General features: G+C 60.3%; 1 protein-coding gene across 1 annotated transcript; it reads right to left on the minus strand.

The window, feature by feature from the left end:
* Nucleotides 775-25964, minus strand: IGHMBP2 (immunoglobulin mu binding protein 2). The gene is given in 19 exon segments (XM_021082692.1): nucleotides 775-3255; nucleotides 5214-5386; nucleotides 7257-7496; nucleotides 7499-8047; nucleotides 8050-8100; nucleotides 8610-8733; nucleotides 9594-9688; nucleotides 10505-10623; nucleotides 10838-10919; nucleotides 10922-11018; nucleotide 11660; nucleotides 12005-12179; nucleotides 15950-16097; nucleotides 16926-17126; nucleotides 18235-18398; nucleotides 20210-20307; nucleotides 20489-20672; nucleotides 23804-23973; nucleotides 25645-25964. Coding segments are annotated over 19 exon segments (3174 nt in total). The 5' UTR covers nucleotides 25950-25964; the 3' UTR covers nucleotides 775-3057.

A 27161-nucleotide genomic window follows, 5' to 3' on the forward strand; every position in this document is an offset into this window, starting at 1 on the left:
ATTCGAGCCGCATCTGTGACCTACACCACAGCTCATGGCAATGCCAGATCCTTAACCCACTGAGCGAGGCCAGGGATTGAACCCGCAACCTCATGGTTCCTAGTCGGATTCGTTAACCACTGAGCCATGATGGGAACTCCACGAGCTATAGGACATTTTTAAAGTAACGAGCCAACAACTTTCCTAACAAGGTCTCCTGGGGGGTAAGAAATGGAAACTTTTTGTGTTGCAACCATCAACTCATTATGTTGTGACCACACGCATCAAACTTGCCTTGAGTGGGTCAGTGATGGAGGGCGAAGGGGACGAGGGACGGGGGGGGGGGGGGCAGCGAGCACCACCAACCTTGTCCGATACCACCATGGGCCCAGTAAGCTGGCCCAGGCCCGACCACACACTGCCCACTGCCACTCCTCTGACCTCTCGCTCAGCACAGCCAGCGAGGCGGACCGTCCCCCATCCCATGACAAATGAGCACACGGGTTCCCAGGGGAACAACGTGCTGAAGCCACATTGAGCCCAAATCGGGAGGCTGCATGCAGTGCTGCTCTCCTTCCTTCCTCTACTTCGAGCTCTTCCTGGGGGGAGGGATGGCCCGGGCGGATGGCACACGGATGAAGGTACAGGGCTTGCTCTTTCCCTAATGAGATGCCCTGATCCAGCACTGCCTTCACGAGGGGCTGGGTGTCCCCAGCAAGATACAGGGACATGGACACAACTGGGTCAGCAAAGAGCCTTTTGCTACAAGGGAAAGAAAACCCAGGTAGACTTCCCTCAGCTAGAAAGGGGATTTATTATTTCAGGCACTGAGAATGGACTGGAGGTCAGGTGTGGCTGGATCCAGGTGCTCAGTGTGATCAGGTTATTCACCCTGGTCCATTCTTGGCTGTTTCTGGTTGGCCTCCTTCTCTCCTGCACGCAGGCTTCCTCGAGGTGGCAGGGAGGGCGGCCATCTTTCTTCCAGCTCCTGTGTGTGGATCCCAGGGTAGACGCCTGATGGGCCTGTTTGGACTCTGGCCCATCCCTGAACCTGGCCTTGCTGTGGCCATTAAGGTGTGTTCTCTGACCCAGTCGAGGACCCAGAGCCTCCCTGTGGCCCATGGATCAAGGCCTATTACCACGGAGACAGGAAGATTAGCATCCTCGGCAGGTGAACGAGCTGCCACCATGCTCCTCAGCCACCAAGACACGATGCTTCAAATGCAGACACCTCCTGACCCTGCAACCCTGACCATGTTTCCAGCAGCCAGTGTCCTTGAGGGCAGCCGGAACCCGGGCTGAGTCGGGGACGCTCTGCGAACAGCAGGGCTCTGGGCTGATGGAAATCACTGCCAGACCACATGTAGCACTTAAACACACGACGCAGGGGGTCCCCGCTCCTCCCGCTTCCTGAAAAGTTCAGTCCTAAAGTCACTCGATAGGAGTGAACAAGCAAGACGCCCACGCAAGGGGGGGAGGGGCTCTGGTGCAGAGTGGGCATGGGGCCTGGGCAGGGGGCAGGCCATCCCACGAGAGGGGACATGGAGAGGGGACAAGGCCATCCCCACGAGAGGGGGCACAGAGAGGGGACACGGAGAGGGGCACCAGGCCATTCCCACGAGAGGGGACAGAGAGGGGTGCCAGGTCATCCCCACAAGAAGGGACACAGAGGGAGCCAGGCTGGGTGGCGGGGCCCGGAATGGCAGATGCAGTGGTCAGGCACGTGAGCCTGGCAGGAGGTCAGGCGCCATCGAGGTGCAGGATGACACACGGGGTCAATGGCACAACAACAGAACAGACGGGGCTCCTGAGGCCAAAAACACAGACCCCTGAAGACCAGTCACACTGAAGGCGCAGGGGACAGGAATGACAACTGGGGGAGGGGACACGAGGCCCAGGTGAGGAGGGGCCAGGACGGGACACAGGCAGGGCAAGACCTGAGGGGGAGGCCCCGGCCCCACGGCACCTCCTGCCCGTGAGCGGGGCGGAGGCCAGCCCCGGCCCTGTGTCCTCCTCATCCGTCTGGGACCCGAAACGTGCCGCCCTGACTCTCGTGGTAGAAAAATCGAGCACGACAGGGAGGTTTTCTCCCGTCTCTGCTCCCAGAACAGAGCCCTCCCAGGCCCGAGTGTTCAGAGCTCGCCCTGGACCCTTGGGGCACAGAGGGGAAGAGTGAGCGTCTGAGACACATAACAGACAGCCTGTGGGCAGCGGGCATAAGTCATTTAACTTTTAAATAATTTACACCTTTTTGAAACAAAGAAATCCCTGAGGCTAAAACAACACATCCAGGAGAGGTTCTCGGAGACACCCCCAGGGCTCAGGGTGAGCGTGTCAGCAAGGCGGGCGCCCAGGGCCACCCCTTCGCAGGACTGACACCGGGAACAGCACGGGGACAGGTTGGGCCAGGCCAGGGCGCCCCCGTAAGCCACACTCTGGGGCGACGCCAGACTTGCCGGGAGCAGGGGACGGCCAGGGCTCTGTCTGCTGCCCTGTCCGGTCAGGGTGGGGTGGCTGCAGCCACAGGAGACAGAAAATGACCTCGGTGAAGTCCGGCTCCAGCAGAGGCGGGCCGCCCGGGGACCCGGGGCAGGCGGGCTCCGAGTGCCTTAGCCGTGCGCCGTCTCACCTGATGGGCGGGCGGCCAGCCGGCCCTGGGCGGCAGGACGTCGCTCTCGCGGAGTCTGAGGCCCAGGCTCATCTCGGAGGTGCGGCTCCTGCTGTCCCCGCGGCCGCCCGGGGCTCAGAGGCTGGGGATTCGGTGCTGACCAGGAGGGAAGATGAGACGGGAAACGGTCCGGGCGGGAGTGAGGATGGCACACAGTGCCCCCGGGCCGCCCCCCAGCCCTGAGGAGGGGCCGCTGGCCCTGGCGTGGCCTCTCTGCCGCCATCCAGTGCGTCAGAGAAGCTTGCCACTGGCAGGCACCTGGCCCCGCGGCTTGGAGGACGGCTTGGGTCTGGCAGCACCCCTGTCGCCAGGAGCAGCCACAGGGAACAGAAAGAGGCTGGGGGAAGCCCACTCGCCCTGCAGCCACATCGCCAACGACGCTGGGCCCGGAGGCGGCGTGGCGCTGGCCCTCACTGCCCCTTCTCCTTCTTCCTGCCCTTCCTCTGGCCGGTCAGCTCCTCCAGCTTCTTGTCCAGCCTCCTCTGCAGCTGCGCCCTCTTGGCTGGGTCCAGGGACCTGTCCTTGGCCCCGCTGCCAGCATAGAGGACTCCTTCCCGGCTGATTCTCTGCCGCGCGTGGGCGCGAGCCCTCTCCCCGCAGCCGTGGACCTGGGGGGACACGAGAGTCAGTGCTGAGCAGGGGGACCGGGCCTGAGTTCTGCCCTCACAGAGCTCAGGGCCACGAGGCCCAGCACCAGCCCGGGGGGTACCCCCCACTCTCCCCGCACAGGACCCCCCACACCCTGGGGGCTGCGGCCGGAGCCTGACGCCCTTCCCGCACCCAGCTCTCGGCTCAGGCCAGACCGTCCTCTGAGCAGGTGCCGGCTAAGGACACCCCCGACAGTGATGTCATCCTGCTCAAGGTGACACCGTGTACACAAGTATGTGGTTTTTAAGGTGTCAGCGTGCTCTGCGTGCCCCGCGCTGTGCAGGTCACATGACCCTTCCACCAGTGAGCTCACGGGAACGTCCCCAGAGCACAGCCATCGTCTCCTGCGGGCAAGACACTGCTTTCTTTTATGCGACCCTCATGCCAGGCCTGTCTCGGGTGCTGCCTGGCGGGCACTGGCTGCCAAGCGTCCACTGCAGGCAGATGGCACATCCTGCTGCCGCGCCTCAGTGAAACTCCGGTTTAAAGGAGGGAAAAGGGGACGGGGAGGGGAGAAGGCTGGCCCGGCACCTCCTGAGGGCCGGCACTACACCCCCTTGACACGCGTGTTCCTTGATTCCGCCCAGAAACAGACCGAACCCACGGGCTCCTTTCACCACGCCTGTGCTCGCCTTGCCGCACAAAACTGGGACCCGAGTTCAGACCCAGCTCGGTCCCAGACAGACAGCTGGATGGCTCACCCAGCCCGCCGTGCCCCCGCTGCCATCCTCCTGCGGCCCCGGGCTGCCCCCAGTGCTCCCGAGACAGACAGGCCGTGCCATCCCATCCACGTGGCCCAGGCCCCCACACCCGGCGTCACGCAGCACGACGAGCATGAGCCATGCAGTGACGAGAACTGGACAGTCCCGCTTTCCCTTGCCAGCTTCTCAACACCCCAGGGGAGGTCCTTCTAGAACACCATCCGCCTTCGTAAGAGCTGTGACCGTGGGAGGCTGCGTGACTGCTGAGGGGGGACGTTTTCTTCCCCGGGGTTTTCTGGGTTCAGAGCCGAGCAGAGCCCTGCAGGTGGCAGCCACGACCAGCAGGACTCCACCAGGACAGACGCGGCCCTCCAGGGTGGCGTCACCAGCCCTGCCCGAGAGCCCCACGGCCAGCCCCCATCTGCCCTCAGTGGATGCCCGAGGACCACTCTGGGTCTGCCCGCTCCTCCTGTCTTTGACCTACGACCAGTTCGAGGGGCCGTGGCCCTCGCTCTCTCCCACCACAGGGAGACCCCCGGGCCTCTGACCCACGTCCCTACAGCCAGTTCATGCTGCCTCCTGGCCCCACTCTCAGAGCCAGGCCTGACCTCCTCTAGGCAGCTCACCGGGCTGCCCTCGGCCCCAGCTGCACACACCACCCCACCCTACCCTGCCCCACCTGGCATCCGTCAGGTCTCAGCCTGTGGCACTTCCTCCAGGAAGCCCGCTGACAGCCACCTGGGCAGCACCCACCCCTGCTGCCGCCCCTGGACCCCCCTCGGCACCCTCAGCACACACTGCTGGACGCTGGTCTCATCAGAGCCCGGCTGGGCCCAGTGCCCCCTCCACCGTCCGGGGCAGAGGAGAGGTCTGCTCTGGGCCCCAAGTCGCCATGCCTGGCAGAGGACGACCCCATCAATGCACGCACGCTCAGGGGTGCAGGAAAACACAACCAGGCGGGGGTGGGCCACAGGCCTCGCCCCCCACCTCCCTGACAAGACCCACCGATGGGTCCCAAGGACACGGGGACACAGCCTTCTCAGCCTGAATCGCCCCGACTTGGTGTAACTCAGTCAACGGGACACTTGCTCACTCGCGCTCTGACACGGCCACGTGTGAGTCAACTGTGAGGCCCTGGGGGCTCGTGCCCAGCTGTGGGTCTGTCTGGAGCGTGTCTGCCCGCATCTGCACCTGCAGGCGGGGCCCGGGCCACGTACCTCGGGCAGGTGGTGGCTGAGGCAGTAGCGGCGGCCGCAGTGCTGGCAGAGCTGGCCCAGGGTCACCACGCTGGCTGGGCACTTCGCGAGGCCACAGGTGTTATCAGCCTTGATGGCGGCTGAGACCAGGGCGTCAAAGTCCTCCTCAGCCGGCAGGTCTATGGCCGTGGGTCCTGGGGAGAAAGGCAAAGACAAAGAGGTCAGACGAGGACTTCCCTCTGAGGGCGGGGACCGCGGCCGCAGCTGCGCCCCCTCCTGCCCTCGGGGCCACGGCAAGGAAGCAAATGCATGTCCACCCATCCTTCACTGAGCCGACGAGCAGTCACGCCAGGCGGGCACGGGCTTCTAGAAGGGGCAGGCAGGGCACGGAGTGTGCCTCCAAAGAGTTCACCCTCTTGGTTCCAGAAAAGCGGTTCAACATGAAGATGTCCCTTATCTCGTTAACTATCACGACAAAATCCCAAACAACCTACCGCGCCCCCCAGGGAGACGGGCAGGGGAACTGGGGCACGTTCACGCCCAGCGTCAGGAAACTTTAATATCCGTGACCAGGCGCGTGGACCCCTTTTAAGGTCGGAGGAAGACACCAGGAGGGGAAGAGAGACAGTTACGTACACGTGTAACACACTGAAGAGGCAACAGGAAGACGCACAGCAAGTGCGGGGAAGGCCACGCGGCAGGCGACACGCATTAGGTGGGTGAGGAACAGAGGCAGGACCTGCTGGCGCCCCGCCATCCCCCAGTCACTCTCTGTCCTGGGCCCCCCGAGGCAGCTGGCACAGAGGTCGCAGTGGCTGACCTGGGCGCGGGGGCCCGAGTCTCCTCCAGATGCCACCCAGGGTCTCCCAGAGCCTCCTTCCCCACAAGTGCCTCGTTCTACAGCAGCCACTGCAAACCTAAGCAGGCGCTGCTCTGCCACGATCACCTGTACGTGGGGACACGCCCCCTACCCTGTGCCCCGTGGTGGGCTGGAAGCTGACGGGGCTCTGCACACACACAGCCCTGGTGGGCACCGAGGGCCAGGGAGGGACAGTGCTGAGGCCCGGCCACGCCCCTCGGAACAGGACCAGGAGGTGCAGAGACGGCCCAGGAGGTGCCCGCGGCCGCAGACACCCAGCCTCTGGACGGTGGCCAGAGTCCTCAGGAGACGGATGAGACACAGGGAGCAGCACAGGGTGTTCAGGCCCCAACCCCGAAGGGGAAATCTCACACGCACGGGTGCTGGCCACCCGTCCCACGGGACCTGGTGCCCAGCACACCAAGGCCTGACGGGCAGGGCCTGCCATGGGAGGAGCGGGGGCTCCATCCGGAAGCACTTTTGCGGATGGCCTCCAGCTGCGGCCCCGGGGGGGCTGCACAGGCCCCTGCTTCTCAGCTGCCAGGAGGTCGGCACAGAGCTTAGAGACCGAGCGCATGGGTCATGTCTGAGCCCGAGGGCGGACGGATCCCGACGGCGCTGCCTGAAGAAGCCCCTAACACCGCCAGCAGTGCCAGAGCCCCTGACGTGGGGCCGAGTGTCCCGGGCGCTCCGTCCTAGGTGGCCCTGCCACACGCCTTCTTCCGGCCACGCTCTCCTGGCCCCTGTCCTCGGTGGCGGGGACACGCTGCCAGCAAGGTTCAAACCGAGGGACATCGCTTTCCCCATCAGTGTGCCAGCGTCTGCGCTCACCCAGGCGCAGCCGTGCCCATGGACACTCACACGCAGGAGGAGAGCGGGGCACACGCCCCCCGGGCACCCCCGCAGGGGCCAGCACCGACCTGTGCTGCTCTCGAGGCCCCTGGGCCCACCCCGGCCGCTCCCCCAGGCCCCTTCCTGCAGCAGGCGCTCCAAGTGCCCCCTACCTGCCAGGCCTGCACGAGGCTCTGGGGACACCGAGGCCACGGTGAGCAGGACGGCCCTCGGGGAGCCCAGACCACACACATTAGAAACAAGGCACAGAGCGCACTGCCGATTCCGCTCCAGGGTAGGAGGCAGGACTTGAATGGGCCAAGCCCAGGGATAAGGGGACACCAGGCCTATGTTCTGCTGAGTCGAAGACTTACCTTTCGCTTCTTTCTTCTTCTTTTCTGGGAACTTGCGTGGCTTGGAGCCCGCAGCCTGTGGCCCCTCCCTGGCCTGCTGCTCCTGCCGGCTCCTCGCCCTCTGCAGTCTCTCGAGGTGCAGCGCCTTCAGGTCCAGCTGGTTCTGGCTGCTCTGCGCCCCGACGGGGGCCTCTGTGTGTGCGGGGCTGGGGGGCTCTGGACAGAGAGGGGCTTTGCTGCCGGCCTCCGCCGGGGTGGCGGGGCCGCGGGGGCTGGCGGGGCCCTCTTGCTCACGGTGATGAAGCGCTCCCTGCCCTCCCCAGCACTGTCGTGCCTCAGCCCGAGCTCCTCTGCCATCTGATGGACCCGCAGCCTGTCATGCGAGTTCAGGGAGGCGGGAAACGCCAACTGCGTTTTCTCGCTGGACACAAACTCCACTATCGTGGCCCTCAAGTGATCTGCGCCGTCTCGGCTCCCAGCTCCCTGCGGGCCGCCTCCGCTGAGGCTGGGCTGAGGCGGGGCCTCAGAGTCGGAGGGCGTCCCGCCCGGCTTCTTGCAGCCTGGCCTGGCCCCTGCGGGCTGCCTGCTCCCGGGAGCTCTCCTGGCTGGCGGGGCAGAGCCCTGGGCTTTGGCACCGGCCCGGCTGTGGCCCTGGGAGCCCTCGTGGGAGTAGTTTTCGGGGACGAGGTCGTCGAGATACTCAAAGGCCGTGCGCACCTCCCCGTGCTCGGCGAAGTAGGCCACCAGGGTCTTCAGGAAGGTGTGGTTGCTGACGGTGCGGGAATCACAGACCACGGCCACGTGGCGCCGGCGCGGGTGACGGCGACATTAATGCGCCGGTCCTCGGCGAGGAAGCCCACCTCGCCTAAGATAAACCAGGATGAGTGGGGAGCAGACAGAGACAAAGGAGCAAGAAGGCAGCCACCCCCATCAGCAGCCGTCACCCGAGAGGACCACTCGGCTCCATCACCTCCCGCAGCCCAGGGGTCCCGGGCGCAGACCCCGCCCAGCACTGCTGCCGAGGACGGCTCCTCGGCCTGTTCTGGGAGGTTCAAAGGTGGATGCAGACACCTCCGCCCTCAGCCCAGACCCAGGGGACAGCCCGGGGCCCCGGCTGCAGCCCAGACACCAGGAGAGTGAGGGACGTGGGTCCATTCCCCACCCAGACTCCACTCGTCCTGCCAGCCGGGGCTCAGGCACCTCCTGGGACCCCCCGTGCCGTGCGCGCGCCCTGCCGGTTCCCAAGCGGTGACCCCTGGAGCCCTTGTCATGCCCTCAGAGGGCAGAGACCACGTGCAACCGCCCAGCACGGCCCTGGCAGCCCCCCAGGCCTCACTTCCGCGCTTCCGGAGGACCCCGCCGGGCGCTACGCACCTTTCCGGTTGGATCGGACGAAGGACAGGATCACGGCCTCCTTCTCTCGGCCCTGGAAGCCGTCCACCGACTTAATCTCAAGCTCGGGGTGCCTCTGCGCCAGGCTCTGTCTGAGCAGGTCCACCTGAAACACCAAGCGAGGCCCCCCTGGCGCCCTGGCCCTGGACACCTGCCCTCCACTCTGCTGAGGCCTGGCCCGCGGAGCCGCCAGGGCCCAGGAAGCCCCGCCGGAGCCTCAGGAGTGATGGCTTCGGAGAGCCGTCCCTCCCACAGGCCTGCTCATGACAGATGCGGCCGAGGGGACGCCAACACCGACATCCCCCATTTCCTCGGGCTCATGACAGCCGGCGCCTCCGACGCCGCCACGCAGGGGGCGCGAGACCAGATGGCAACAGGGCCACGGGCCTCACGATGCTCTGAAGCAGGTGGCGTTTCCCACCAAAGGAGACGGCTTTGCTCCATAAGCACACGGGCACTAGGAGGGGAGACGGGAGAAAGCGGGCGGGGTGGGGGAGCGGACGTCTGTGGCTCCCGCTGGCCCCCGACCCACACCCTCTCCAGCAGCACCCCGACCTCCCCCAGCCGCCTCCAGGGATGGGTGAGGACCCCCACCGGCCGCAGCCCCCGAGCCAGGCCAGTGAGACCCACAGCTGAGACCCCCGCGGGAATAGCCACAAGGGCCAGGCTGCTCCCGGACGCCTGTGAAGGGCGATCGGCCAAAACTGCCCGGCTCCCGGGAACAGCCTGAAGTCGAAGCTGGCACAGGGGTCCCGGGGAGCACCCAGACTGGGGCGGGGGATGCTCCTCGAGGGAGACAGACGGACAGAAGCGCTTGCGGATGTCCTCTGAGCCCTGGGCGCTGTCGTGTCGTGGTCAATGCCGCTGTGCAGTTCTGGTCACTACAGCTCACGAGTTACCCTTTCCCTGCAGCCACTCTGGGCTGGAAGGTGACACGACCCACACAGAGAGACGGGGCCCCCGCACCTGCAGGTTGTACGGTGTGATGACGGCAACGTCGCCGGCTGGGACCCCCGCGTCCACCAGGGCCTGCACGTGCAGACGGACGAGGCGCACTTCACCTGCGGGACGCGAAGGGGTCCTCAGCACGAGGGACACTCTCGGCGCCACCGGGCGCCACCGCCTGGTGTTTGTGCCCGTTCCTGTCCCCTGGGACGGGAGGACCCTAACCGTGTGAGGCTGCCCTGGGAGTGACGACCTGAGTGAGGGCTGCGGACCCAGCCCACCGAGCGCAGGACGCCCCTTCCGGAAGCGCCCTTTCTCAGCGGAGGTATGGCCTGCGCCCCCTTTACCGGCGACCCCGTGACAAGGCCTCATCCAAGGCAGGCCAGGCGGCACCGGGCCACCTAATCCAGAGCAAGAACAGGAAACGCTGGAGTTCCCATTGTGGCTCAATGGGTTAGGAACCCGACCAGTATCCATGAGGACACATGTTCGATCCCTGGCCTCACTCAGTGGGTTAAGGCTCTGTCATTGCCGCAAGCTGTGGTGTACACTGCAGACACGGCTGCGATCTGGTGTTGCTGTGGCTGTGGGGTAGGCCAGTGGCTACAGCTCCAATTTGACCCCTAGCCTGGGAACCTCCAATGCCGTGGCTGCAGCCCTAAAAAGAAAAAAAAAAAAGAAGAACCAGAGACGCTGCCCGGGGCCACCCTCTCCTGTGAATCGGTGCCATCTGGTCTGCCCGTGGGACAACAACGGCCTGACCTCCGAGGCCAGTGGCTCAGCCCCGCCCCACTCCCAGGGATGCTCACACCCCCCTCCCCTCCCTTCCCTCGGCTCCCCTCTCAAGTGGGCAACTTGGAGGGGCTTCTCTTTGGAAGAGGCGCTCAGGGTCCGCTCAGATGAGAAGGTGGGCCCCTCCCCAGCCCGCTCACCAGGGTTCCCTTTGGACTGCTCGTCCTCCTCTTCCAGTTCAAAGAGCCCGCAGCCGGCCGTGTCCACCAGCAGCAGGGGGATGCCTGTCTCCTCGGTGGCAGCCACTCCTGGGAGATCCCTGCACTCGGCCGGAGACAGAGCACGTAGGGCTGCAGAGCAGTGCTGGGGTCCAAGAGGCCCCACCTCCCGCCCGCCAGCAGTGGCTCTTCCCACAGGCAGCCCGAGGGACCTCTGACCAGGGAAGCCCAAGCCAGCTCTCCAGGGCGAGGCCACCCTGCAGTCCAGAAACCCACCCCCAGGTCTTCGGGACAGCAGGGGGCGCTGTCACTCACCGCAGGAGGTGCCCGGCCACGGAAGCGTGGGCCGTGAGCCGCCCGTGGTACAGGGCCTCCGAGGCCCACTGCGCGATGGCCGATGCATGCGGTACTGCACGGTCAGCATGCGCAGCACCCCCGCGCCGCGCTCCTCAACCAGGCGCTCCATCAGGCTGAGGGCCAGCCCCGCAGCGCCGCCCTGTGGCCAGGGAGGAACCGGGAAGGGGGCCTGAGTCCCGGGGCCAGGGCAAGGCAATGCCCGACCCCGCAAGCTCCCCGTCCCCCACTCTGGCCGCAAATGGGACACCTGCGACCAGGGACCCCACGTGACCAAGGGGACTTGGCAGACGGGGTGAAGCTGAGGGGCAGAGCAGGGGGATGACCCCGGGTGATCCAGGGCCCCCAGATGACAGGGGCCTCCGAGGAGGAGGCAGGAGGTCAGGGTTGGAAAGGAGCTGGGTCTGGGCCCCAAGGTCAGGAGTAGGGGCTGCAGAAGCCGGGAAAGGCGGGGAGTGGGTTCTCCCGCGGCCCCCAGAAGGAACCGGCCCCGCCCACGCCTGGACCTCCACCCCCGAGACTGCGGAGTGGCTTTAGCCTTGCAGGACTCTGCGGGCAGAGACCCTGGTAACTGGCCACGGCAGCGACAGAACCCGCCATGATTATTTTACAAGGTCCACGGGCTCCAGCCAGGCGCTGAGCCAGACACCCTACACCGACAAACCTGCTCAGGCCCCACCAAACCCGAGGCGGACACGGCCAGGCCTCCCACGGCCCGCCCGAGAACAGTGACACCCAGGGAGGCTGCCCAGGCCGCCAGAGGTGGAGCGCCAACACGGACACCCTCCAGGCGGCCTCCTGTGAGCGGCCAGCACCTCCCGGGCTGCCTCGCAGATGAAGACCACAGCAGGGCCGCGGACCCAGGGGTGGAGGGGCCGCAGACCCAGGGACCCCCAGCACGACCCCCGCCATGTTCTCCCCCAGATCACCCCACTTTCTCCAGGGGTGCAATCCAGCCCCGGGGCACGGTGTCCACACACAGGCTTTCTGGGGGACAAAGCCATCGGGCCTCCTCGGCCGGGCTTGCCACACATCCAGGGCCTCTGGGTGAGCCCGGGGCTTTGGGCTGGACGTCTGGGGAGAGACGGGGGCGGGGGGGGGTGGCAGTGGGTGGCAGCAGGGTCTTACTTGTGCGAGATGATGGTGGGGGGCAGCTGTTTGTGGTCCCCGGCCAGGATGCACTTCCTGGCCTTCAGCAGCGGGACCCAGCAGCTGGCTTCCAGGGCCTGGGCGCACTCGTCAATGACCACCACGTCGAAGTAGCCGTCGGGCAGCAACTTCAGGGGCCCGTCCGAAGAAGCACCTGGTTGCAAGGGGAAGCGTGAGCCCTTTCAGAGACGCTGGCTGTGTCGCACCAATAGAGACACGAGAGACGAGCCACTGTCCCGTCTAGTCCTGCCCTCGGGCTGTGCCCACTGCGTCTGCATCCTGGACTCCACGGGGGAACGACATTCGAGAACTCACAGTTCCACCCGCTTGCGTTTAAGTGCAAGGGGTCTGTGTCCCCGTCACGGGCCACTCCGATGTCTCCATCACCAAAATCAATCACCTCTCGGGGCTAGGACCCCAAATCCTTGGAAGGTGGGCATATGTCTAGATATTACTTCTGCACTGTTTTTCTGAATTTAGAATTTAATGAATTTCCTCCTTAGGTGTTTTCTTGGACACACAGAACAATGAACTGCTGAGCATTCCCCCAGGGAACCCCCTGCATCTGACAAAACCACTGCGGTTCCTCCTTCCTGGAACACACAGCCACCCAGAAGAACGAGGTCCAGTCTGAGCGAGACCTGGGCGCCCCCTCAACACCCGCAAACAGCAGGGCCTTGGGCAGGCCACTCCCCCGCCCCACTCCTCGGCCACAAACGTGGGCAACGCCTGGACCTCCCGGGCCTGGTGTGATAACCGCACGCTGACACAGCACCTGTGTGTCCAGCAGCACGTTGCTTCAGGACGAGGGTAAAAGTGCCGTCTGCACACCAGGAAACACCTAAGTGCCTGCTACAAGGCGGCACTGGGGTTTTTTCTTGCTTTTTAGGGCCACACATGCAGCATATGGAGGTTGCCAGGCTAGGGGTCGAATTGGAGCTGCAGCTGCCAGTCTACGCCACAGCCACCCCCACATGGGATCTGAGCCACATCTGCGACCTACGCCACAGCTCACGGCAACTGGAATTCCAAGAAGGCAGGGCTTAATAAATCCTATACGTGTTAGTTCTTGCCCTTTTCCCAATTAATCACACTAAAATACATACACATACAGTATATATACATGCGCATGTGTGTGTGTAGATACGCACGTGTGTAATACGTGTGCACATGTGCAGAGCTCATATTACAATCTGTGTATAAATATAAGATACTAAATTATGACTAAGACCCATATCTTGCTAAGTTTCCTGAGCCTGACTTTTCAGAGATGGCCGGAGAGTGTGTGTAAGAGGCAGACCTTAGACCAGCTTTGGATGACGAACAGATGTGTTCAGACCATGGAAGCGACTCGCGGGGCACTGGAACCCTCGCAGGGATCGCATTCTGGCTTCCCAGGCCAGCGGGAGGGACCTCACGCCCCCGAGCGGACCGTGCGGGAAGGTTGGAGCGGGGCCGTGAGTCCCGGCAAGTGCTGTATTTAAAGGCGGTCGGCGAAGGGTGTCAGCAGACAGGGCAGGGTAAGGACCTCTGAGAATCCTCTCCACCTCCACAGCAATGAGAACATCAGCAAAACCGTCCAAACCGACTTTTTCAAAACTCTAGAGATTAACCAAAGGCCTGCAACAACCCAGGTGAATCTCCTCCCCCAAATGGCTAAATCTGGGCAGGAAAAGCAGGCTTGGAGGTGTTCCCCCATACCAGCACTGCTCCCTGCTCCCCGGAGGCCCTGAACCCAGGGCCTGCCATCACAGCAAGAACCAGCACCTGCCCCGCGAGGGACAGAACTCCTCAGAAGCCCTGTCCCCAGAGAACGTCGCAGTCACACCTGCCTGCTGGTTCCCTGGCAGGTCCCACCTGCAAGCCGGCCCCACCTGCAAGGGCCTGGCTCGGGGCTTGCCCAGTGCAACAGCCCTTTCCCCACTGGTACGAGTGGAAAACAGCCAGAGGCCACAGATGCACGCCACGCTCTTGAGGCCATGGATAAGAGCTGGAACAAACCAGAGGGACCAAAAGCTTGAGAGGAAAAGCTGGGGAATGAGACGCCCCTGGGGCCTTGAAAGCTCTGATCCGTGGCCGGGAATCCAGAGGCCACACTCCTGTAAACCCGAGGAAGCCCTGGACACTCACCCCGCTCACCTTTCCAGGCTCTGTGCCAGATGGAAGAGAAGGCTGAGATGCAAGCCACCTGGCTGAGCACCCAAAGCATGCCCCAGCACACAGAGCGCCCCGCGACAAAGACTGGGAGACTCCCCAGTCCAGGGACCACAAGGCCTCTGTCCAATCACTGCCTGACCTCGAAGCTAACTGGGCAGGGCTGCAGGCTTCACAGACGCAGCACCGAAAATCACTGCACAAACAACAAGGAACAGCAACAAACCCTGGGAGAGAGAGAACCTGACCTCCAGCGTCTCCACACGTCCTTTAAAATATTCACTTTCCCCAGAGTTCCCACCGTGGCTCAGCAAGCAACAAACCCGACTAAGGATCCATGAGGACATGGGTTTGATCCCTGGCCATGCTCAATGAGTTAAGGATCTGGTGTTGCTGCGGCTGTGGTGCAGGCCAGCAGCTGTAGCTCTGATTCAACCCCTAGCCTGGGAACCTCCATATGCCGAGGGTGTGGCCCTAAAAAGCAAAAAAGAAAGAGAGAAAGAAATGATAAAAAGATACCTGGAAAATCCCCAAATGTTTGGAAAAAAATAACACACCTCTAAGCCATCCTGGGTTAAGAGAGAGATGAAAAGGGAACGAGGCCATATTTCACAGCGAATGAAAACGAAAGCTCAGCACGTCCAAACCGGCCAGAAGCCACAAAAGCGGTACAGGGGAAACACCCAGCACTAAACGCCAATGGCATAAAGACCACACGGCTCCAACCAAAATAAATCAGTGACCTCAGCTCCCACCTTAGAAAAAGAAACTGGGGAGTTCCCATTGTGGCTCAGTGGTGAACGAATCCGACCAGGAACCATGAGGTGGCGGGTTCAATCCCTGGCCTTGCTCAGTGGGTTAAGGATCCAGCGTTGCCGTGAGCTGTGGTGTAGGTCGCAGACGCAGCTCGGATCCCGTGCTGCTGTGGCTGTGGTGTTAGACAGGTGCCTATAGCTCTGATTAGACCCCTAGCCTGGGAATTTCCATATGCAGAGGGTGTGGCCCTAAAAAGACCAAAAAAAAAAAAAAAAAAAAAGAAACTGAAGACCAAATTAAACCCAAATGAACAGAAAGAGGAAAATTAACAGGAACCAAGGTCAACATCAATAAAAAAGAAAACAGACAAATAACAGAGAAAACCAGCAAAAACAAAAGCTGGTTCTCTGAGGAGACCAATGAAAGTAATAAACCTCCTTCCAGAAGGCCAGAAAAAAAAAGGGTTTACAAGTTACCAATATCAGGGACAACAGAGGTGACCCTGTTACAGATGCCCTAAATATTTTTTAAAATAACAAGAGAATATTAAGAACACCTTTATGCCTCTCAATTTAACAACTTAGATGAAATGAACACGTTCCTTGAAAGACATAACTCACTCAAGAAGAGACAAGAGGACGAGTTCCCTGGTGGCTCAGCAGGTTAAGGACCCAGTGTTATCACTGTTGTGGCTCTGGTCACGGCTGTGGCACAGGTTTGATCCCTGGCCCAAGAACTTCCGCATGCCCCGGGTGCAGCCAGAAACAAGCAGGAGATGGGGAGACGAGGGAGGAGGAGGAGGAGGCGGAGATGAGCTGGGCATCCTACATCAAGTAAAGAAACTGAACTTGCAGTTGGGAGCTTCCCTGGAGTTAGAAAACGCCAGGCCCGGAAGGGCGTCACTGGTGGGTTCTCCCCAGCTGGAAAGACAATTCTACGCAGCTCTTCCAGAACCGCAGAGGGCAGCCCCCCAGCCTCGGTGCGGCCAGAGGAGGGGAGGCCCAGCGCCCTCACCTGCGTTTGTGGCGAGGACCACGCGGGCCGCCGTGAGGCTCTCGAGCATGGCCGCTTCCTCCCTCTCCTTCAGCTCCTTCCTTAGCAGCTTGATTTCATCTCGAAAATGACTCTTCTCTCTCTTATCCTGGGTCTTTTTGGTTTTCCCCTAGAGAGAAGAGCAGAGAAAACGCAACTGACTCAATTCTGTGCTCACTTAGCTCCTTTCAGCTCACAAAGCGCTTCCGTCACGGTCAGCTGGTCCACGTCCATCAGTCCCTTAGAGGCACTAAAAAGTCAAAAGCCTTCCTTGAAGGGGCAACAGATCCACACAGATGACGCCGAGTGGCTTAGAGCCCGTCTCCTGCGCAGGGGGAGGAAGCGTAGGTCCTCAGGGAACCACCAACTCAGCCGAGACCAGAGGTGGCAGTCCAGCCCCGCCCTGCCCAGGCACCGGACACCCTCTCGGGGCAGAAGAGCACCTGCTCCCGCCGGGATTGGGGTTTCAGCAACTTCTACAAAACCAGGCTGGGTTTCTCCCACTCTTCCACCTTTGCCAAAAGATTGAAATATCTTCTTCAGCCCCGAAATGTCTACCTAGACCCTGACTCCCTCCATGCTCAAAGACACGTGACCCTTCCTTACTTGTGGTTTCTGCTTGAGAGAGACTGCAGATCAGAAAACCAGACACAGGAGTTCCCACCGTGGCGCAGCGGTATCAAGCCCAACTAGCATCCGTGAGGACACAGTTCCATCCCTGGCCTTGCTCAGGGGGTTAAGGATCTGATGCTGCCGTGAGCTGGGGTGTAGGTCCCACACACAGCTCGGATCTGGCGTGGCTGTGGCTGTGGTGTCGGCTGGCAGCTGCAGCTCTGACTCAACCCCTAGCCTGGGAACTTCCACAGGCCGTGGGTGTGGTCCTAAAAGGACAAAAGGCGAAGAAAGAAAAAACCCAGAACACCACAGGCAGAGCGGACGCCAGCCGAGAGCCACTCACGAGGACCTGGTCGATGTCCCTCCTGATGTCCGCCACGACCTGGGCGCCGTCACTCCGCGCCAGGACCGCGTCCAGGGAGTGCTGCTGGATGGACTCCAGGAGCCGGGCTGGGTGCCCCAGGCGCACGATCCTCTGCTTCCACCGGGCCAGACGCTCCACCAGGTTGTCCACGGCGACGTTGGAGGGTGCGCAGCACAGGACCTGGGGAGGCACGGCTCTGACTGGTTGAGAAGTGATTTTTCATGAAATCACTCAAGCTGATGTTAAAGCGAACAGCAAATCTCAAAGAAAGGAGGGCAGGCGCTCCCGCTGTGGCGCATGGGCCTGGCAGTGTCTCTGCAGCGACGGAAGGCAGATTCGATCCCCGTGTCGCCACAGCTCAGTATGGGTCACAACGGAGGCTGCAATCTGATCCCTGGCCTCCACACACGAGGGGAGGCAAAAAAAAATGCGAGTTCCCGTCGTGGCTCAGGGGTTAGCGAATCCCACTAGGAATCATGAGGCTGCGGGTTTGATCCCTGGCCTCGCTCAGTGGGTTAAGGATGTGGCATTGCCATGAGCTGTGGTGTAGGTGGCAGACGTGGCTCAGATCCCACGTTGCCATGGCTGTGGTGTAGGCCGGCAGCTACAGCTCCGATTGGACCCCTAGCCTGGGAACCTCCATATGGTGCAGGCGCAGACCCCCCCCCAAAAAATAAGTGAGTAGTAATATATGATATTCTGTTCCCCATCTGCAGAGACTAGTAACTGCAGTCTGCACAACTAACCTCTGGTTTTTTTTGTCTTTGTCTTTTTTTTTCAGGGCTGCACCCTCAGCATATGGAGGTTCCCAGGCTAGGGGTTGAATCGGAGCTGCAGCTGCTGGCCTCACCACAGCCATGGCAACTCAGGATCCGAGCTGCGTCTGCAACCTACACCACATCTCATAGCAACACCAGATCCTTAACCCACGGAGCGAGGCCAGGGATGGAACCTGCGTCCTCATGGATGCTGGTCAGATTCATTTCTGAGCCACGACAGGAACTCCCAGACCCTTGGGTTAACTGAAGCTCGCCCCTCTCCCTCAACCGGCCACAGGGCCTCCTCCTGAAACCATGGCAGGCCCTAGTTGCCTGCACACATGACAGGACCTGCACAGAGCACGTGTGCCAAGCAGGTGTTACTGGTGAACAGTGACCCAGCCCAGCGCTCGGTCAGTAAGTGCTTGGGGACGCCAACCAAGCTCAGTGCAGGCTGAGGCCCCCGAGTGCCTGAGAATGTGGCAAAGCCTGGTGACGGGTGCTGGGGGGACACAGTGCCCACTGCCCACCTTGGAGCCCTGTTTCACAGCTTGCAGAATGATTTCGACCACGGTGGTGGTTTTCCCAGTGCCAGGAGGCCCGTGGATGATGGCGAGTTCCTTCTGGGACAGCGCGAACAGGACCGCTTCCTTCTGGGAGGCGTCCAGGGCGGTGTTGTAGAAGGTCAGCGGGGCTGCGGGACAGGCAACAGTTAGGCTCCAGCTCCCAGGCGCCCAGCCGCCCCCTCGCACCTGAGCTGATGGAAAGAAACAGGAGATGTCACAGGCGAACGCTGGCCCTCCCCGGGTCAGCCCGTCCACACAGGACCACAGTCTGCTCGGCTCTCAAAAGACATCGCCAGGAATGGAATCTGCGGCCGGGCCCCCGCCCCACACTCGGGCCCCGTGGCTCCCTGCTGCACTGCCCCAGAGCCGAACGGGTTGCAGTCAACTCGCGCTCCAGAATACCCGACTTCCGTGAGGTTAATGTTTCTCGGAACGAACTCGTTCCTCCCACAGTATCCCTTTCCGAGTGAGGGCCCGTAAGTGACAAAAACAAACGACAGAAAAGAACTGCCAGCAGACCCAGACTGCACCTCTGCCCCGACTCGCCCCCGTCAAGGCAAGCATCTGCGCCGTGCACTCTGCGCTCTGCCGGCAGGGCCGCCGCGCCCAGCTCCGTCCACAGCCTCCGGCACACGGCGCCGCAGCAGGGACGGGCACGCGCTTACAGGCACCTGTGCCAACCTGGCTGTGCAGGAGGGGCCCAGACTTGGAAAGAGCCAGGGAGCAGAGGTCCCGAGTCCATCCACGCCGCGTGCCTCCTCCCCGAGATGCGGCCACGGCGCACATTCACGGCGGCCTCGCCGTCCGTATTTGGGAGAAGTAAAATGTGGCTGAAAGGTGAGTGCTTGCGGCATCTGAGAAAGTGCACAGCCACCCGAGCTTAGAGCCAACGCACCAGCACAGGGGTGACATGAAAGCGTGTGGGACGGCCTTAGTTTTAGAAGGACGGAGCGGTGCTGTAAAAACAGACAAACGCCGGCGTCTAGAGAAGGTTCAAGACGCACAGCTGCTCTGACACGATAGACGCCTCTCAAAATGAGCTTCTCCAAGACACTGAAGGAGACGAGAAAATACACAGATCCCCGTGAGAGAAAAGAACAGGGTGTGTGGGTGTGTGGTGTGTGGTGGTGTGTGTGTGTGTGTGTGTGTGTGCGCTGGGGGGGTAAAGGACACACACAGTTCTAGGCGGGTGTTGAAAAACTAGAACACGCCCACATATCATAGAGACGAACTCTATGTGGCAGGTTTTGGAGGCATTTCTTACCCTCGTTGACACACTGTTTTTTCCAAAGTCCTGCGACTAACCCAGATCACTCTTACAATTAAAAATTAGCTGCCCCTGGAGTTCCCTTTGTGGCACAGTGGAAATGAATCTGACTAGTAACCGCGAGGATTCGGGTTCGATCCCTGGCCTTGCTCGGTGGGTCGGGGATCTACTGTTGCCGTGAGCTGCGGCGTAGGTGGCAGATGCGGCTCAGATCCTGCGTTGCTGTGGCTGTGGTGGGGGCCAGCAGCTGCAGCTCTGATTCGACCCCTAGCCTGGGAACCTCCATATGCTGCGGGCACGGCCCTAAAAACCCAAAAAAAAAAAAAAAGCTACCTCCGATCTGAAGGATACTGAGAAAATAAGTGCATGTAGAACAGAGACTTTTCAAACCAAACAAATAATTCTACCAAGCATAAAGGATGATCAGCTATTGTTTTCACAGGGCACTGAGCTAGAAGAAATATCCTTACACTTCGCGATAAAATACTTAGGTATATTAGAAAGAGTATTATTTTGGAAAAAATGGCATGAGCTACTCCTTCTTCGGAGAGGGCGCGAAGGCAGATTTCTTCCCACTGCACATTCTCAAACTCTTGAGCGGCGGCCGGGCACAGGGTTCTCCACACTCCCTGTGGTGAGTTCAACGGGAAGGGGAGACTCGTCCATGCTTACGGATGTCACTGGCAGGACTGGGGGCCGACGCACCGAAGAGGACCTCGATGAGCGCGCTCGCGGGGCCGGAGTGATACTTCTGCAGGGTGGTCAGCGCCCTGCCGAGGGACGAAACCGAAATTAGGGGCCTCGTGAAAACCCGCACGGACCCAGCGGCCGAGCCCCCCGGCAGCGCTGCCGCCCGCGCCCCCCGGGAGGGGCCCTGGGCGGAGTCCGAACCGCGGCCCGGCCCTCTCCTGCCCGCAGGAGGGGCTGTGAGCGCCAGGCCCGCACACTCACTTTTTCAGTCGCTTATAAGTGACATCATTGGCAAGTTTTAAGAGTCGGTAGGAACGCTCTCGGTCCAAACTCAACTGGAAATCATGGGACGCGTCCAAGGCCACCGTGACCAGCTTCTGGGTGATGCGGGTCAGGACCCCCGTGGCCAGCTGACTGTCCTCGTCATACAGGCCCACGATGTCGCCTGCAGAAACAGAGCCCAGGGACATAAACACGCAACAGCGTTAAATGTGAATGACCTCACATAGCAAAGGCCAGCATCTCTCCAACATCCTATCTGCTACTTTCAGAAAGGAAAAGCAGTAGCACCGATTTCAACAGAACACGGGGGAGCTGCATCTGCAACATGAAAAAGTCCCCAGGCCAGGATCAAACCCACACCATAGCAGCGACCTGAGCCACAACAGTTCAGATCCTGAACCAACAGCCCACCAGGGAACTGCGCAGAAAAACAATTTCATATTTTTAACTAACATCATATATGACACTTTACGGGAGATGAACGAACTGCTTAAAACAAACAGGACAGCGTCCGTGCTGTCTGTGCCAGGTGCGGTTAAGCACTGGTCTGTATCAGGAACGAAATGCTGCCCACCGTGGGGGAGGAAAGGAACTAATACAAAACCCACTGCAGTGCCCAGGATGGGAGGAGATGAAGCATGCAGAGGGTGGGAGGGACGAGGTGCCATTTCTTTCTTTTTTAATTTAATTTTTTTTTTTTTTTTGTATTTTTGTTGTTGTTGCTGTTGTCTTTTAAGGCTGCACCTGCAGCATATGGAAGTTTCCAGGCTAGAGGTCAAACTGGAGCTACAGCTGCCGGCCTACACCACAGCCACAGCAATGCTGGATCTGAGCTGCATCTGAGCTGCATCTGCGACCTACACCACAGCTCACAGCAATGCCAGACCCTTAACACACTGAGCGAGGCCAGGGATCAGACCTGCATCCTCATGGACACCGTCAGGTTCATTGCCGCAGAGCCACAACGGGAGCTTCCGAGGTGCCATTGCAGAGCAGGTGGGAAGGACCTCTGGGGGTGACAGGTGAGCAGGGTGGGCTCTGAATGAAGTGAGGGCACAAGCCCATCCAGGGAGGACTTTCCAGGCAGAGACAGAGCACTGAGGGAGGAGGGGCAGCGGGGGGTCTCCCCACTCGGGGGCCTCCAGTTCCTGGGATACAGCTGAGGGGTGATTCACCCACCACCAGGCAAGCCTGAGGGGCTTCCCGACACCAGGAGGGAGCATACGACCCACCCGAGTGTGTCAGGGCTTCACATGCCCCCTGCCAGCGACAGGCTCGGGGCTGCGGGGGAACCAGTCAGAGCCCCCGGGGCACAGTGGGACTTTTGCTTGGAGGCCCGCACTTTCCACCTGGAGAGGACACAGGGGCTGGAGCTGCTGCCACGTGGCACCTGAGAAGGAAGCCAACCCAGGAGAGGGCAGGGTCAAGGCACAGACAGAGACCAGTGGGGTGCCACCTCCAATCACACAGCCACGCGCCCTTCCCGTCCTGGCCAGCATGGCCTGGGGTTTCTGCCACCTAAACACAGACAATCCCGAACAAACAAGGATCCACGCCGAGATGCAGCTGGGGCTGCCCATACACTTGCAGCCCATTTATTCCGAGTCAAAGTAGGTGCCGCACGTAACCAGGCACCAGGCAGGGTGTCAGGCCACCGAGCTAACAGCTCATCCTGAATGTTTTCTGTCTCCCTCCCCAGCTCTTCAAGACAATGAGCAGAGGCAGCCCTGCTCCCGGGGCCGAGGTGTGATTCTGTGCAGGGGGCCTGGGTAAGCTGAGCGCAAAGGACCCCGTTCTGACCACGACCTCCCCACCCGCTGCCCTGAGCAGGACCCCACATTTCACAATTTACATCTCCAAGCTACTGAGCCCCAAAACTGCTCCTCGGGACATGCAAAACTGACCACTCCACCTACACTGGACCAGTAGCTAGAGCAACACATCAAATTTTCAGCTCCATCCTTTTCCGCATAAACACTGCCTTCCTCTAACTTCCTATTTATCAACTGGTTGTTAACCTGTCCCAGCATTCACTCCACAACTCTTACTAAATGGAAATAATATTTTTCCTTTGGTTTTCAGAGTTTACAAGCGCCCTGCACGTACTTTCAGTCCCGCCCTTTTGATCCTGATGGCAAGGCGGAAAGGCAGGGCTATAACCCCGAGGCCCAGTCTGCAGAGGACTAGCTACTAACTCTCGGCCACTGAGCAGCAAAGAGTAAGATCTGACTCCGACCAGCAGCTTCCCCTCCTCCCATGTGCCTCCAAATCCAGGCAGTATTCCTACAACGGCGGGGCCAGAGCCTAGAAATCGGATTACGAAGTCAACAAACTGTCACCACCGGGACAAGACAGAGAGACTTCCGGTGAAAGCACAGTGTCTGGCGGGGCTGCTCTTTCCAGGCTTGCTGGTCTGATGGAAAACACACGCCCAGGGGTGTGCGCTCAAGATGCTGCTTCTGGAGTTCCCGTCGTGGCGCAGTGGTTAAGAACCTGACCAGGATCCGTGAGGACGCAGGTTTGACCCCGGCCTCGATCCATGGGTTAAGGATCTGGCATTGCTGTGGCTGTGGTGTAGGCTGCAGACGCGGCTTGGATCTGGTGTGGCTGTGGCTGTGGCGTAGGCCAGTGGCTACGCTCCAATTAGACCCCTAGTCTGGGAACCTCCATATGCTGCAGGTGTGGCCCTAAAAAGACAAAAAAAAAAAAAAAAAAAAAAGCTTCTTCTAAATGCTCCCCCCCTTCCCAGCAGGGTTGCCACAAGTGTAGCCCAGGTACACGTGGCACCAGGACGGTCTGGGAACACACGCCTACACACACCGACCCATCGGACCAGGCTTGTTCAAGAGGAGCACGTTAGGCACGTGTGATTTGACATTTCACATGTAAGCCAGCAGCACAGTCAGAACAGAAAAGCAATGGGCGAAGTGATTTCAGCAATATTCCACTTAGGCCAATATATGAAAATATCATTTTAAGACAGCAGTCAAAGAAATTACTCTTGACATTCTAAGTTTTTTGAACAGAATCTTCAAAGTCTGGGGTGTATTTGACACGTGCAGCAACATTGAGCCATATTTCAAGCGTCCAATAACCCCATGTGGCTGGTGGCTGCCAGTCTGAACAGCGCTGGTCTAGACAACAAAAAGCCTCTTAACTGCTGAATTTCTAGGCAGGAGCCCTCCAACGAATGCAAGGCTTTATCCGCCACCTGGTCACATGTGACACAGGCCTTACAACTCGCATCTGAAGACAGCAGCAGTCAGTGAACACCTAGGTTGAAAGCGCACAGACCTGACGTAAAGCTGTTACTGGGAAGCACAGCTGCCGACGCGCACCTCCTGGGCTCGAAGGTGACCAGCAGCCGCCCGTAGAGCCCGGTCCGCTGGCTGGAGACCTGCAGCTTCAGCAAACAGACGCCTCGGCTCTGGAGTTCTTTCAGAGAGACGTTTTCCTGCCAGGACCTAGGAGACACCCGATGCTGAAACATCAGTATTTATACGTTATTTTACTTCCAACCGTGCAGAAGGAACAGAGGGTGGTCTGTGCATGGGCACCAAATATGACCAGGAAGACGCCAAACCCACCCCCTCTCACACCTGCTCCTCCTATAGCCCTTCTCCCAGTGTCCCCAGACAGAACCTTGCTCACCGCCTCTCCTCTCACTCCCCAAATCCCAGGTCCTGTGTGTCCCTGAGTCCGACCAGGCCTCTGGTTTGTATCCTGAATCCTCCTCTGTCTCCCACCATCACCGCCACAGCCCTGGTGCAAGCCTACCTCGCTGACCATCTGGACTAAACTGAGCCTAACTGTCTTACCTCTCAGTTCTCCCCAGCCGGTCACCAGTGGGTACCATCCAAGGGAGCCTCCGAAAATGCAAATCTCTTTACCTCCCTGACCTGCTTAAGGGCCCGGAGGCCCATCCTCCGCACAAGAACAGAACAGGAGCTTCTCCGCAAGACGCTTCGCCATCTGAGCCCGTCCATCTTCCCGCGGCACTTACTCTGCACTCGTGACTGTCCTGAGCACTTGACTTTCAGGGCCCGGAACTCCCACCTCACTCTTCTGCTCTGCTGTGAGGACCACCTCATTTTGTGCATGAGACACCGAAAGCTGCAAAGTCACTCAGCCCAAACCGATGGAGCCGAGATCCTTCTGAGGCCGACAGGACTGCAAACACTCCTCACCCTCAAGACCAAAAAGCTCTAAAAGGAACCCTGTCCACTCGTGCGGTGCAAGGGTTGAGTTCGAAATCTGGAATCAGCCTGCCTGAACCTCAAATCCTGTCTCTTCCTGTGTTCCCCTGGGCAAATGACTCAACCCCTCTGTCTCAGTCTCCTTCGACAAAAAACGGGAATCACGGGAATCTACCGCGCGGAGTTGACATGAGGTTTCAAGTCCGTCCGGTGCTTTCACAGCCCTCGGTAAAGTTCCAGTCCTACAGAAACAAGCCCAGCTCTCTCACAGCTCCCTCCCTGGCCTGCAGGGCTGCCGGCTCTCCCCACATCTCTTGCAGGAATCTCCTCCCCTGCTTCCACTGTAACCCCTATTTTTCTGCAGGCCATGCTCAGAGACCACCTCCTCCAGGAAGCCGACCCCGAACTAAAGCTCCCCAGGGGCAGCTGTTCTTCCTCCCGCTCTCGATGCGCCCGTCCCCTGCACGCACAGCGCCAGCATGCGTCACGCTGGAAGGGAACTGTTTACGCTCCCATCTGCGCCTTCCGCTCATCCCCCGGCTCCAGGTGACCATACCAACGTCTCCATCTCGCTCTGGGCCTGGCACAGAACAGGCGCCAGCGTTTACAGAGAAGACAATTAAGGACGAGGGCTGAGAACACGCTGGGGAAGAAAGTGGGGAGAGAGGCCGGGCCTCCGAGGCAAAGTTCAGTGAGGGTGTCAGGTGGAGAACAAACGCTTCCTAAGGGTCCCCCAGACGGAACGGGCTGCCCCGGGAGGTGAAGAGGCCTCCACCCCGGAGGCGGCCGAGCCCCTTCGCAGCCGCGGTCGGGGTTCCAGGGATCCAGAGAGCAAATCCCGGCCAGGCCGAGCCTCCGGAGGCTCAGCCCGGGGTCGGAGCGAGGCGGGGATGGGGGAACCTACGGACCGACTCCGAGAAGCCCAGGCCGCGGCTGTACCTGCGCTCCTCGACCTCCGCGCTCCTCTCGAGCTCCAGCAGGTCCAACTGCTTGATCACGAAGCTCTCCACCGCCGCCGAGGCCATGGCGCCGCCCGGCCCGGGCCGAAGCCGACGAGGTACAGCTGTTGCGCGGGGCGGTGCTTCCGGTCGGGCCCGGTGCGTCGACGCACCAGGTTCGAGCCGCTTCCGCTTCCGCTCTCGGCCGAGGCTGCAGAAAGATGGCGGCGGCCGTGGCGGCCTCCGTCCTGCAGGGCACCTTCGGACGGCTGGTGTCTGCTTACAGCCGCAGCGTTCTGAGGACATCCAGGCCCGGGACAGGTGAGACTAGGGTTACAGGATGGCGGGAGGTGGCGGGAAGAGGCGGGACGAGCCCGGCGCCCCGCCGTCCCTCCTCACGTGTGTCTGTGTCCGACCCGATGCTTCTGTGTTGATTGCTTTTTTTGATGCAGTGACCATAGGCGGGCTTTGGAGTCGGGGACATCTGGGTTCAGATCCTGGTTCCTTTAGTTAGTAGCTTAAATACTGACGATAACTGTCCCATTTCCATACAGGCTCTGTTTTGTTGAGGGGAGCAAATTGAGCTCAGAGTGGTCAGGTAACTTACCCAGGGTCACACAGCAAGGGGGTGGCAGGCCGGAACCAGAAAGCTCGGTCCGGGTCCGAAGCCTGTGCTGTAACCATTACCCCCAGGCTGTGAACCACTCTGAACCTCTGTCCTCATCTGGAAAAAGGCGATACAAGCTCTTGCCTAATGGTAACCAATTCAGCACAAGCAACAGCTGAGTTTTAGGCGGTGGGTTGTCATGAAGCTCAAAAAGATAATGTTCATGAGAAACGCTATAGACCTCTGCCGCAGCCACTGCGGAAATGGTTGGAGTGTCTATTTATGTAAGGGAGTGATTAGGTATATTTTTTATCGGATCTATGTGTCTATTTGATAAATAATTGTTCCCATTTTTAGATGTGATAGGATGTTGTTGTTATGTCTTTGTCTTGTTTTATTTTGTTCTTTTTAGGGCCGTACCTGCGGCACATGGAGGTTCCCAGGCTAGGGGTTGAATCCGAGCTGCAGCTGCCGGCCTACACCACAGCCACAGCAACCTCTGATCCAAGCAGTATCTGCGACCTACACCGCAGCTCATGGCAACACCGGATCCTTAACCCTCTGAGTGAGGCCAGGGGTGGAACCGCAACCTCATGGTTCCTAGTCGGATTCGTTTCCACTGAGTCACGATGGGAACTCCAAGATTCAATTTTAAATAGGATGATTGGGGAAGTCCTCTCTACTGAGATGGTGTTTGAATGGAGACCCAAAAGAAATAGGGAATTAGTCTGGGGGATACCCAGGGTGGGGGCGTCCAGGGGAAGAGCAGTCAAGGCAGAGCCCCTTGTGCCTCGCATGTTCCGGGAGGAGCCAGAGCGGCAGGTGTGGTGTGAACCAGAGGGGCTGAGAGAGACAGAGGGGATCGCACTGCCCCCGCCCCACAGTCACCGCAAGGACTTTGGCTTTTTCTC

Source organism: Sus scrofa, chromosome 2, assembly GCF_000003025.6.
Source record: "Sus scrofa isolate TJ Tabasco breed Duroc chromosome 2, Sscrofa11.1, whole genome shotgun sequence".
Lineage (NCBI taxonomy): Eukaryota > Metazoa > Chordata > Mammalia > Artiodactyla > Suidae > Sus > Sus scrofa.